We start from the raw sequence: 13,562 nt of genomic DNA on the forward strand, positions 1-13,562 counted from the left end.
TACTCATCCCTTTCTTCCAAATGCAATTACTGCTGAAATGAAAGTCAGCTAAAATGTTGTTGATTTTGGATGTCTTTCACAAACCACAAGGATTCAATCTTTCTATTATGATGAGTCATCATTCACATTTCTGTGGAACAATGTGTGACAATTGTGGAAAGGCTGAGGTCACACTCACGTCTTGTCTCTGCTTTGTCTCGGGGTTTCCTTTGAAAATAAAACGTGACTCTGGAACAAATATTTTGTCAAGAAATGTGAAATTAAAAGTTGTTCTGCAATGTAGCATCATGCATTACTAAAGATGTATGAAATTTCAGATGCAAAGCAGATAAAAAAGATCTTGGATCCAGAGAGATACATTGTACGTAAAGGCCTGTGACTCCTGGAAGTGTGTTTCGGTGTATTGGGCAGGAATGTCTTGTAGCCTTTTCAGTGTTAAATACCTTTTAGCCTTGTTACATCAAAGATGGCTATATGATGCCTTAAAGTTCATCTGCATGTTATCTGACAGGTTCCTGGGATAGATTTAATTGAAGGCATTTGCATTCAGCTCAGCTGCATTTGCTCACTTTTCCCCTCTTGAGATAATACTTAACACTTTATACTTCCACTTTTCTTGGACAGTTTGCATTTGTGAAAGAGTAAAGTGGAGCCATGTGCAGACACAACTTCAGCTGTTATACTGTTCTGAGACAAATTCTTTCCATTGAGAAAACATATGGAAATGTGTGTTTTGGTCTTTAGAGAAGTCACTTCACAGTTTGTAAAGCAGTAGCCAATAATATTTAGTTAATAAAAAAAAATAAAAAAAAAGACAAAACAAATATGCATGCAGAGTCTTTGTTCAGGATGGCCAAGTTTGAAAAGAGACAAGAGATTTGATCTCCAGTGAGAGTGTCTATGGATTTGATCAGAAAACGACGAGAAAATAACAAACTGATCCAATGCTCTGCACCTGCACACATGCACTTGCATAGTGCTGAAATCTGTTTGCTGTTAGACACAGAAACCGCCACATATTCAAGATGTTACCGCTGGCTTTTAAGTGCGTTGAGAGGTGAACATTCGCTGAGATTCCAGGAGCAGAAATGGACAGATAAACGAGAGACAGACAGAGAAAAAGAAACCAAGAGAAGCACAAAGGAACAGGATGAAGACCGTGGCTCTGTGCCAAGTCTGTTCCTTTTAGTTTCCACACCATGGCTCCCAGCTTCCCTGATATTCTCAAGATGCCCCCGACAGACATGCACAACCTTTTATTTTATCACAGCTGATGATAAAAACATCTGTGTAAAACGGTGGTACATTGTATATACTAAAACTCCTACAGGTGCCAACATTTGGACTTACTAATCAGTCTCCCACTGCGGAGCATCAAGTTCATGTATGCTTATATTTCAGGTGAATTTGTTTTGAATGTTTGCATAAAAATTCTGAGGCTTTGATATATATTTAAGAGGTTGTGTTGGCAGGGTATTACCGAGCTGGGAAACATTACTAGATATGTGTACATGCCTGCAAATGTATGTTTGCCAGTATTGTTTCAATGAAATGTCGGTCTTTTAATAGCTAATTGTTTGTAGAGAAATATATGTTGAAGTTAGAAATGCTTTTATCCCTGTGTTGTTAACTCAGGCATATTTTATTGCTGCACCTAATAAAGTCATCAAGTTAATACAAGTTGATGTCAAGAACGGCAGATATTTTCTTTTTCCATGTTGCTTCAGCTGGCACTGCAACACTTTGTACTCTACATGTTCTTTTGTTCTGCAAATCTTGTATCATTTGTCATCCCAGTGAGGAGAAAAGTGCTTTAGCAGGTTGTGTGTGGCTGTCAGTTTGACATATCCTGTGTCTTGCAGCCAGAATTTGAAGGATTCCTGACTTATAACAGGTGCCTTGTTTCTCTCAGCAAATGTAATTTTAAACATAAAGACAAGGGGACAGTGCTGCATATTCATGTTGCGTCAACTCAGTCAAGAATTAAAGCTCTGGGCAGAGAAAGAAAGAGACTGAACAGTTCCACAAACAGGCTCTTCACTTTGTAATGACTGCTTTATCTGTCTTGTTTTCATATGACATAGAACAACCAGTTTTCTACCTCCACTTAAACCCACATATGCCTAAAAGGACGAGACTCAGTGATGTGAGCTTTTGATACATACAGTGGTCCCAACATGTATTTGGACACTTGAACAATCAGAAAATATCTGCAAAGGTTATTTCCAAAAAACTATGAATAAATTGACATTTGATACATAGAAAACCACATTTAGCGACAAACAAATATGTTCAAGTAAAATAAATACTGAATGTCAATTTGTCACTTTAGAAAGCATGAACAAACCCCTCTAAATAGCAACAAAAAAGTATTAGAACAACTTGTGATTGTTAGACTTTGATCGCTGGATAAGATGCTTTGGGCACTTGTGTGAAATTAAGGGCAATTACCTTAACCCCACCCGTCCACCATAAACTACCTGGGAAATTAATAATTACAAGCAACTGCCAAAAGGCAAAGACAAACAGTGAGTTCAAAGAAAAGATTCATGCACATATGAATAAAATGATCAAAACAATTCAGTATAATTATGTAGATTGCATTTGAAAATGTAGCATTGAGAAGTGGAGTGCAGGCAGGGCCAGAAAGACCAGCAGCAGATTGGAACACATTGTGTGATTACAATCAAGACAAACAGCACCAAGCATCACTTTAAAGATTATTGAGAAACACTAGATACAACTCACTTCACCGATCATTCAAAGACAACTCAAAGAGGACAACTATAGGATTATGTTTTCAGTTGAGTCCAAAGTCATCATACACGGATGTGATGGTTGAAAGTTTGCAATGACTCCAACCACGGTGTACTGACTTATTAAAACATGGAGGGGGAGACATCAAAGTGTGGGGTTGTTTTTCTTACAATGGTATAACGTGTTTATTGATGGAACCTTGAAATCTGAAGTGTACGGAGGAATTTGGATGCAAACTTAAAGAAATTAGACAAAAGTTATTAAAGAGTCTGAAGTAGAATGATCCAAAGAGCAAAAGCTGCCTGTTAAAATAATGTTTTTTACCCAGGTGAAAATCAAAGTCTGGGAATGGCCCTGCCGAAGCTCCCATTGGGGCCGTGGGGGGAAAAAAATCAGGTCTTTGAAAGCTTTGCTGGCTGAAACATGGAAGAAGTTTATAACAACAGTTACAGAAACTGATTGAAAAAGTGGATTATTATTATTTATTTATTTTTTTTTCAAACACTGATTAACAAGCTTTTGATAACATTTTTAGAGGAAATAAATTCATCTTCAAAAATTTGGATGTTTGGGAACAGGTTGACCTGGCAGCCATCCCTCCTGATCATTTTTTCCGGTGGTTGACAGCAAGAGGAACTGCACTGCACTGACTTGATGAGAGACACAGAAAAACTCTTCACCTTTCTCTGTTTTTCTCGGCATCACGCTCTCTCCGTCTTTTTTCTTCCCTCCTCTCTCTGTCGCTGCCGCTGTCAGTCTCTCTTTCTCACCCCTTCATAATCTGATGCTGTTGTCATCACTCTGAGAGAGACGTGTGTGAATGTTTGAAAGGACTGCTGACATGATGCTCCTGCACGTCTTTTAGCAAGGACTTGTAACTAATGACTAATGTATCACACTAATAGGAAGAAACCCTCACAAACTGTAAACTACCCTTAGACTGATGGCAGGCAATTACCCACTAACTGCTCTTGTTTTTTCCCACCTGCCTTGTTGTCACTGTATCACAGGAAAAATACTCTACTCTGACCACACGCAGTAGTTTGGCAGCTTGCAGGTACCATAGTGTGATCAGTGGATCATCTCGTGGACTGGCAGACTAAATAAAAATGTGCTATTGGCTATCACTACACAGTCGGTACCAGTAACAGTGTGGCTTGGCTCCATTGCCTTTGGCAAAGTAATTAGTCTCAGTTTGAAGTGTTTTCCTTTCATGCGGCCCAGTGATTGGTTTTCTGGATCACAAGCCAGCAGCTGTGTGACTAATGTCTTCTTTCCTCCTACTTTCATCAACTTTGGCAATCTTGTTTAACCAGGTAGTGCCATGTGTTGCACAGAGCGCTCGTGACATCTGAGTGTTTGAAAGTGATGGATGACTCAACAGAGAATGATCTTGATTTAATGTGTGGCAAAGCTGGGCAGCCAGCCTACTGTGAGAAAGGGAACCTCCTTACAGTACAGTGAGCCACATGAGGCTGCTTTACAAAGTCTGTTCTCATTAAGATCCCACGTGATGCCTCCTGTACAAGGTGTGAGTCATAAAAGGATATTAAACAGCTGCTTTGTTTATGTGACTGTGCATCAATGCAATATGTTGAGTGTCTGGAAATATGAACCATAACACATCTGTCATTTCTGTTGCTTTTATGGTTTTGGAATACCTTTGTCATTTTCTGGCCACAGGACTTTCTCCTCCTGACTTTTTTTTTCTTCAGAGCATCTCCCATGTGTGTTACTAAAGAGGAAAGCAGCTCATTGTCCTGTGCAAGGAGCCTCTCGTACAACTCTGAGACTTCCTGTTTTATTACCTTTCTCCAATGTTTGATGTATGTTATCATGTAAAATCCATTCAAGCACTTTATCTCCAGGCCCAGTCAACACTCTGCATATGTGGGTAAAATATGTAACTTTCCAGAGCAGCCAAGACACAATTTCTGGAGCAAAATGTGTTTTTTGTTTCTCCGAAACTACAAAACAATCAAACAGTTTGATGAGCACATCCAAATCCTGTTCAACCAGCTGGAGATTCTGACTATCTTGTGCATGAATGTTTGTGCGTGTTTGTTATTCTGTATACAGTATTTGTAGGAGAGGGTCAGAGGGATAGTCAGACAGATTCTGATCCAGTGCTGAAATAATCCTATAAGTCAGAGGTGCTCTCTAAACCACTCTGACCCCTGCGCTCCTGCGCTGCAGTGTTTACGCTGGCTCCGCTGGCATTAAACACAAGCCACATATTTTTAACATTAGGATCCTCCAGGCTCACCCTGGGCCATGTAAATAGTGAGCAGCCCGTCAGCCTGGATCAGTCAACTCAATGCCTGTTTGGACCAGCTCCATATGTGTGTGAGCGCGTGGGTGTGGGCGTGTGTGTGATTGTGTTTATTGAAGCCAAAAGATATCTCCAGTCGGTCAGTTTCTCTAAACAATAGCTGTTTCCATGACCCAAGATTACTTCACTGTTTTAGAGATGCATTGCCAAACTGACCTGAAGGCAGTATTCAAAAGGAGTATTTACATATTTAAGTAAACGCTACAATACCACAATGTAAAAGTATTTGATTGCATGTTAAACTCACATATTTTAAAGTTTGAAACAGGCACATGGTTTTGTTTTAAAAGGGTAACAACAGGGGAAAAGAACAGGATGTGAAAAGCTGAGTATGTTTTAAAAAATCTTAAACAGTAACTGTAGATATAAAACAATGGCGTGGACTAAAAAAAATATTTTTTCCTTCAGAGAGGAAATGGGAAAGAAGTAGGCTATAAAGTAGCATTAAGCAGAAATACAAAATATGTACAAGTTCCTCAGAACTGTTTGTACATACAACTTTGCATCACTGCCCAAACTACCATGTACATATAATGTGGTTAAAAGAACAGGGAAGTCAAGGGCTTAAAAACTCTTAGTTTGTTGGAAAATACCCGAGAAATGATTCAAGATGCTAAACCTCATTCTTGCAGCTGAGCTGATATTTCTAATGGGAACAGAGGCTGTGACATTTTGATACTTCTCAGCTGCTTGACAATGTGTTTTTAATGCTGCTCTATTTAGACCAAGCAAGCAAGCAACACTGACCTCTTCTGGTTGTTATTATTAGCTATTCTGGGAGGATTTCTGCACAAGTCATTTTTCTTGAAGATCTGAGCACCACAAGAGAGTAAATAAAAACTAGATCATGTTAAATTTTTGCAAAGATTATCATGAATCATCAGTTGTGATACTGATAATATCTATAATAACTTTCATACAAGAAATGCAGCAAAGTGTTTTACAGCAAGATATTTGCATACAGTGCTTCACATAAAAAATGGATAAGGGAGCATAAAAACATGTAATTTAATAATAAGAAAAATAAATTAATGGCATCCTATGTTTTTTTAATACAAAGCCAGAATGTCGCGTCTCTCACAGCAAGATAGTTAGATATAACATTAAAACATTTTCAACACTAATAAACTTTGAAGAATTCCAGAACCATACCAGTAAGATGAATTTTACAGAATGCTACAGATAAGTCCAAAATACTGACATGCTAGTTTCAAGTCACCTCAGTGACCTACTGAGTGTTTGTGTGGGAGGAGGTGCATGTATTCATACACTTTGTAGCACCTAACTATGCAAACTATTCATAAAAACAGCCTGACATGCATTCCCACATGCACATGTACAGCATGTGTGTCCAGAAAGTCACTGCACATACGACTAAGTTTGTATGTGTCTGCATGTGTTAACATCCTCTATTATTGGTGCATGTCGGAGTGCTTCACGTTCAATATGTAACATCTAATGAGGTGTGAAATGCCTCACATTCCAACGTATGGCAAATCTAAACTCCAAGAGTTAAACATGGTGAGTGTGCGTGTGCGTGTGTGTGTGTGTGTGTGTGTGTGTGTGTGTGTGTGTGTGTGTGTGTGTGTGTGTGTGTGTGTGTGCGTCGCATGAGATAAGGTCAGATCATGATGAATTGTGTGTGTGTGTGTGTGTGTGTGTGTGTGTGCAGCTTCTCTGCTATGTTTATCATCTTGACCGATGTCACTGTCGACTTTCTACTAGCACTTTACAATTTAATGTTGTGTGTCTGTCTGAAAAGTAAAATAACTGCTGTATAGCGTGAGTTCCACTTAATATTTTCTTGTTCCTTTTAATAGGAAGTGGGAAACAGATTCTAAGGTGATAAGAATAAAAGCCTGGATACTGCTCTTGAGTAACAGATTTGCCTTTCAAATTACAGCAGATATATTTATTAAATTATCAGTACTCATTATACATAATATAACACTCAAGGTTTTTAGTAAAGCAGCGTTTGCACAAGTATTTAGCCTGTTTATGTGTGTGTGTGTGTGTGTGTGTGTGTGTGTGTGTGTGTGTGTGTGTGTGTTGCAGAGTTGTAGTTCAGGGGGTCCAGAAGGCAGGCATGAGGGGCCCGGACTGCATTGGAGTCTGGCTCTAGAGTCCACAGGGGCTCCCGCTTCAACTGGACACATTCCACAGGTACATATAAACACTCACCACAGCAACACGCAAAACAAGACACATTCAGAGGGCCAAAGACTGTCCTGTGGTGGTGAAAATGGACAAAACATTTGCTACTCAGCCTGAGCAATGAGCTGACAAAAAAGATCTGTGAAAAAAATACAAATTATGCTTGATTTACACCTTCCACCACGATGATATGCATACAGCACATATGCAGTATACATGTTAGGGCTGCAACTAATTATTACTTGAAAGAAAGAATGTTCTCCAAGTGAATCAAACATTTAGCTTTTAACACATACATGAACTTATACATAAACATAAATCAGAGTTAAGACCACAATTTAACAGTTTTGGCATGTGTAGCAATAAGAGTAAACTGTGAGGTCATAATGTCCATACTGTCAACTGTCTGCTTGCTAGTCACATAACTGTAAACATAAAAGTAAAAAAAATCCTCACATTTGAGTATCTGGATCATCTTTCTAGAATGGGGGTTTCCCACCTGTAGCTTGCGAACTACCAGTAGCGCGGGAACCAACTCTGAATAGGCACAGGACGCTAGAGCAATACGCAGCGCTTCCCACACATAGACCTACTTAGGCAGGCCGCCCAGGTATATTGACGACCGCCAAAGTATATTTGGCGATCCATTTCATCATTTTTTTTATCTATTTATTTTTTAATCTGTCTGAGAGAACGACGTTATCAATGTGATCAATTAATGAGTGGACAATCTTCCTCGGTCTTCTTCACCTGTGTCTGCTCCGCACCGTGTCAGTGCAGCACAGGTTGAACACTAATCTGGAAAGAAATGTGCATTTGTTGTTTTTACTTGATAAGTTACTAACTTATTGTCTTTCAGTCTGATAGAAGTTTCATCTGTGTACCATAATGAGATTTTATTTCTCTTCCTGGGTTTGGTCCAGGACGTGTGCCCATGAGGTCGTCACCACTGGTCCTGCTCCTCCTGATCGGCGTCCAGGCTGTACTGAACATGGGAGGTGGATTTGCCCGGCGCGCCAGGGCAGCCAACCACAAAGTAGGACAGCAGACGGCAGCCAATCACAGAGCAGGACAGCAGCAGACAGGAGCTAGGGACCACCTTTCTGAAGACCACACTTCTCTGCAGCATCATAGGACCAGCCACCACAGGACCAAGAGGCCCCATTGGGCAGCTTCACACACACAGGACAGAAGCCCTGTTGTGGGGCAGTCAACCTCAAATTCCCCCCCTGACCCCTCCATCCCAGTGGTGGACCCCAAGCTCTTCTCCAAGAGACGTTACCGCTCCTCACCCCGAGTTGTCTTCAGCGAGGAGCCCCCATCGCATGATGCGCTGGAAGGTGAGGGCTATGACTTTGAAGGGATGAGGGGGGTAAGGGTAAGGCGCAGTGCAGGCTCGCACACCACGCACCGAGGAGAGTACTCAGTATGTGACAGCATGAATACCTGGGTGGGCAACCTGACACGAGCCACAGACATAGCTGGAAATGAGGTGACAGTGCTGCCCAATGTTACAATCAACAACGTGGTGAAGAAACAGTTCTTCTATGAGACCACCTGTCGATCCCCCACGCACAGGCGCTCCGGGACTGTAAATGTGGGCCAGTCCAGGGGAAAGGGTGGCAAGCAAGGCTCCAAATCAGGCAACTCGGGCTGTCTTGGCATTGACAACCGCCACTGGAACTCCTACTGCACCAACACACACATATTTGTAAGTGCCCTGACCACCTTCAAGGAACGGACAGCCTGGCGTTTCATCCGCATCAACGCCGCGTGTGTGTGTGTTCTCAGCCGGAAGTCCTGGGCGGGAAGACTTGGGCGCTGACTGAGGAGGAAGACAACGATTCCTGACCACTGAACTATGAACCAAGCACACACACTTCTCCTAAACAGCCACTGCAGCTCTATTGCCAATACTGTAATCCTTTCCCTCCACTTCCAAACATACACCCACACTGACGATTCAGTCCACACACACTTAAACACGAACGGACACAAACACACACACAGACGAACAGCTTCATCCATCCGACCCCTCGGCCCCTGACCCTACCTCAGTCAGAGAAGTCCTGGTTGTTTTAAGTTATGAGGACTGCATGTCATATTTATGGTTTATACAGTCAAATATGAAAATATATACTGTATGTGTATATATACAAAATGAATTCAAGCTTTTAATGTTGATGTTATTGTTGTTGTGTTGTTCATGCTGTTATTTATTAAACACCTCAGTACTTGCCTGGTTTGTTGTGTCCATTTAAGATCGTGTTTATGGTCACGTTTTGGCCTTAAAGCTGCCTTATTAGATCATTATTATTATTATTATTATTATTATTATTATTTAGAATTCTCATTCACCTCTGCAGTTCCTTTTAATTCTATAGGTTTGTTTTTTACATGCAGCCCATGGTTTTGGCATTATAGCCGGCATATTTACGAGTTTTGTAAATTCTCACCATTCTAAAATGCATAATTTCCAGACACAACAGGAAGCTGTTTCTTATTCATGTATTTGTCAAAACCTTTGATAAACTTGCCATTGCCTACCTAACCATTACTAAAAAATACACAAAAGTTTTGACTGGTTGGTGAAATTTATTTTAGCATTTGGTGACAAAACAGCAACACATTTCCTTTTTGAAGACCAAACAACACACTAGTTGTTGTTCATATTTGCTTTATGATTATAATTATGACCATATATAATTACATTTTCTGCCACCAAGTGTTCCCAAAATAAGTTAGGGCAGGATTGAACATCACAGTCTCTGTGTTTAGGCCCTGTAAGGGATGAGAGGATGAATCTAAGGAGCAAAGAAATGGTGATGTAAAAATAGAAACAGAAAATGTCAACTTTAATGTGCATAATTATGTTTAACTTTTGTCTAATCTTTGCCTTTTAATTGTGAGATGATGTTTCATTTTACCTCTTCAGGCCCCTACAAGTAAAGGGTAAATCATTACGACACAAATTAAAATGCACTACGTTGTAAAGGGTGGGAATAGGACATTGCTCCATATAAATGCGTCACAAGCACTTCTCAAAGTGCAAAGAATATTGACAACAATAAAACGGACAGGACCAGACCCTCAGGCAAATTGACACTGGTCAGGCCCATCACAACTTTAAACCCCTATCCCTTAAGACTAATAAAAAAAAAAAAAAAATTAAATAAATTTTTTTTTTTAAAAAACAGCAAATCAGTACCAAAATAGATGAGACAAAACGGGCCAATGAGGACGAGCCCTTCAAGCAGAATCTGCCAAGTGTGCAGACTGACATGTTGCCGCAGGACCTTCTTCAACACCGTGACCGATGATGGTGGTGGTGGTGGTGGTCAGCTGGAGGAAGTCCGGAACTTCCGGTAAGCAGAAGCTATCAACGAGCAGGTTACCTGGCTCAACCGTTTGTCGTGCCAGGTGTTTATGATTAGCATTAGGCAACGCGTCTCTAAAACACAGGTAACTATTAAAATGTCCATGATAAAACAGGGCAAAAAAAAAAGTGCAACTGGTCAACAAACTATTATTTTTTCCTTCTATTAAAGTGCTTCTGACACGTTTTCTCATTGGAAGAACGTCATTACTTGTTCACCACCACTTATCACCATTACCAGTGAGTCAGCTGTTGGTGTTTGTGGTTTTGTTTATTTAGTTTTCAGCCAGTACAATTTTACAACCCTAACACCACTTTTTTTTTTTAAAGGTATTTATCACATTTCCTCTCACTCGATTTTCTCTTTCTCTTTCTCATTACCGGGCTCATGTGTTTGTAGGGATCCACAGTTGATAGACATATTCAGGTGCCCATCTGGGCCAAATGCTGTGTGCAAGGAAGTCTAAAGATATGTCAGAGCTGGGGTCGTATTCACAAAGATTCCCGAAGCTAAAAAGTTACTCCGGGTGACGAAATTCTGAGAAAATTCTTAGATTTGTGATGTTTTCTGAGAATTTTCCCTTAGAGTTAGGAGTAGATCCTTGTAAAGATAAAAGTTATTCACAAAGCATCTTAACCCATAAAACAGCTCTTAAGTTGAAAAACCTCTTAGGAGCAAGGAGGAGGACTTTTAAGAGGTTTAAGAATTTCTTCAGTACGAAGAGGTAAGAGAAATATTCATCAAATGCTGAATGATGGCACACTGCTAAAACGCTACAAATGATATTGTGCAGGGATGATGTTTGTGGTCGATCTCATTCGTGAAGTTCACTTCTCCTACTCGCAGAAATAACGCCAGAAATAAAAGTAATCGCAGCTTGAACATATTTGGTGACTGGAAAAATGGCTTGAGTCTGTCGCAACCTTAACAGCAGTGATCACTCGACCAAAAAACGCAGTTAATTTAATTTCCATCGGATGTCACTGCCCTTTCTCACCATGAGTGCATTTTTTTTTTTTTGATCAACCAATCACATCATTTAAAAGGATGTCACACCTAACAACAGGGGTCACCCACACCTCCTCGCTAAGATGAGAGTTTCTGTCCTTTCCTTGCTCAGAGTTGCTCTGAGTATTCTCTGAAATCACTCATCAGTCAGCTAAGAGCTCTCTGAGAGGATTCTAAGAGTTTTTGTGACTATGGCCCCTGGTTGACCAAACTTTTACACATGCCACAATTACTAGTTCATTCTGTGTATGCGACCGTATTCAACAGGACTTAGACTCTGCTCAGACTGTATATTCAGTGACTTGTCATGCAATGTTTTTATTGTATCTCTGTCATCTTTTATAAGTCAGTGTGAAAGATCAAACATCAGGACAATATGTATGAATGTATCTTTCTTAGATTGTATTAAACATAACAAAAACCCTAAGAATGGTGCAATGGCCCAGTTTCTCAACCAGGGGGAGCATGAGCAGCATTTAGCTGCAAGCTTCCTTTAATCCGCCCTCTTGGCTAAACACAAACTTATTTAAGAAGATGCTTTTAACAACAGTGATCCTCTAAAAGATAAGTAACAGTGCAGACTTTTATCATTTTATCACATTGTGTGCTTTGGTGGTACACATTACCAAGCAATTTTGCCATTTCTCACATGACAACAAATTAACTGGCACAATAAATATAAGGTCTTAAACATTGCTGAAGCTCAAGTTCCCTCAGCGATTGCCTTCTTTGCTTTGTCTGTCAGCCCTGTGCACTTCAGATCATCTCTGGTTTTACCAGGGATTTGATGCCAGGCTGAGAAATCCACATTAGATGAAGAGAACATGTTATCTCCCCCATCACACTGTAGCTCTGTTCAATATCTCTTTTGGCAAGAAAGATGCTACCCTCTTGTGGTCACTCAGAAAACTATGTTTTTTTAGAGTTGGTGCCTATGATTAAGAGGGCTGCTACAGAGCCATCTCTCTTTCTCCCGCTCTCTTTCTTCTCAGTAAGAGTTGCACCTCTCCTCACATCATCACCTTCCCCAGATGCCTCGGCTGTGCTCTCACCTGCACTAATGCCGCTGCTTTCATAGATTACACTCGGTGCTCTTCAGCTGTGGATGTGTTGCCAGGAAATCTCATTGCAGCGAGGCTGTCTGATCAGAGGTTTTTCACCAGACCTCAGATAACCTCTCACTTTGGCAGGAGCTGTAAACAGGCGGCGCAGTCTATAAACAGTGCCCTGCTTCCTGTTGATTCTGCTGCAGTCACTGTTAAGTTATACATGGAAATAACTTGAATATAAGGAGAGAAAAATGAGGCTGAAATCACAGTCTTCAGAAAAGAGGCAGAGGATGGTTTTGCATATTAACTTTTATCATAAACTTCCCCTGTCTTTTACACTTTTCTAAAAAACAATTTTTATTTTAAGGTCATGTAGCTAAACAGGTGAAGGCAGTGAAGATGTACAGATGCTATCAAAGAGCTTTGGAAAAGGGCACTAACTTCTTATTATCTGTAAAAAGCTGCATCTGTACTGTATATGACCAAAGATAAACTGTCGGTATGACCAGTAGATGGTGCTGTGCTGCCACACATACAAAACCTCATTCCCTTTTAATCTCCCACAATTTAGTTGTTGTGATGAGCTTTAGTGTTGTGATCACAACCTGAATAACATTATATTTTAAACAAATTAAAATAGCCCAACACTTGTACAGCGCCGCATTTTGTGTACAGCTGACAGATATAACAGTCAATCAATGATGACCTCATCAGGCAGCCCTGACCCAGACATGGGTGGAACAACAGGCAAAATAACAACTGCTGTTATCGACCCTGCCCATGCAAGAAACGAGAGGAAAAGGTTGGCCTGAACTCAAATTCTGAGTGACCACAACCAGCTTCCTAGACGGTCTGTTTAAATGTCCGACACAACATTAAATCAAA

The 13,562-nt window shown here is 40.4% G+C and overlaps 1 protein-coding gene across 1 annotated transcript; it reads left to right on the top strand.

Annotated features, from left to right (window-relative positions):
• Window positions 1-7,174: 7,174 nt before the first annotated feature.
• Window positions 7,175-9,402, top strand: ngfa (nerve growth factor a (beta polypeptide)). The gene is made up of 2 exons (XM_069141021.1): window positions 7,175-7,252; window positions 8,167-9,402. The coding sequence occupies exon 2, from the start codon at window positions 8,178-8,180 to the stop codon at window positions 9,066-9,068; it is 891 nt and encodes a 296-aa protein (XP_068997122.1). The 5' UTR covers window positions 7,175-7,252; window positions 8,167-8,177; the 3' UTR covers window positions 9,069-9,402.
• Window positions 9,403-13,562: the final 4,160 nt, after the last annotated feature.

Source organism: Embiotoca jacksoni, unplaced genomic scaffold (assembly GCF_022577435.1).
Source record: "Embiotoca jacksoni isolate LCO1_2020_lvr unplaced genomic scaffold, fEmbJac1.0.p SCAF_9, whole genome shotgun sequence".
NCBI lineage: Eukaryota > Metazoa > Chordata > Actinopteri > Embiotocidae > Embiotoca > Embiotoca jacksoni.

Excerpts from the sequence above, each read along its gene's own strand:
- ngfa (XM_069141021.1), top strand. The coding sequence starts at position 8,178 with ATGAGGTCGTCACCACTGGTCCTGCTCCTCCTGATCGGCGTCCAGGCT.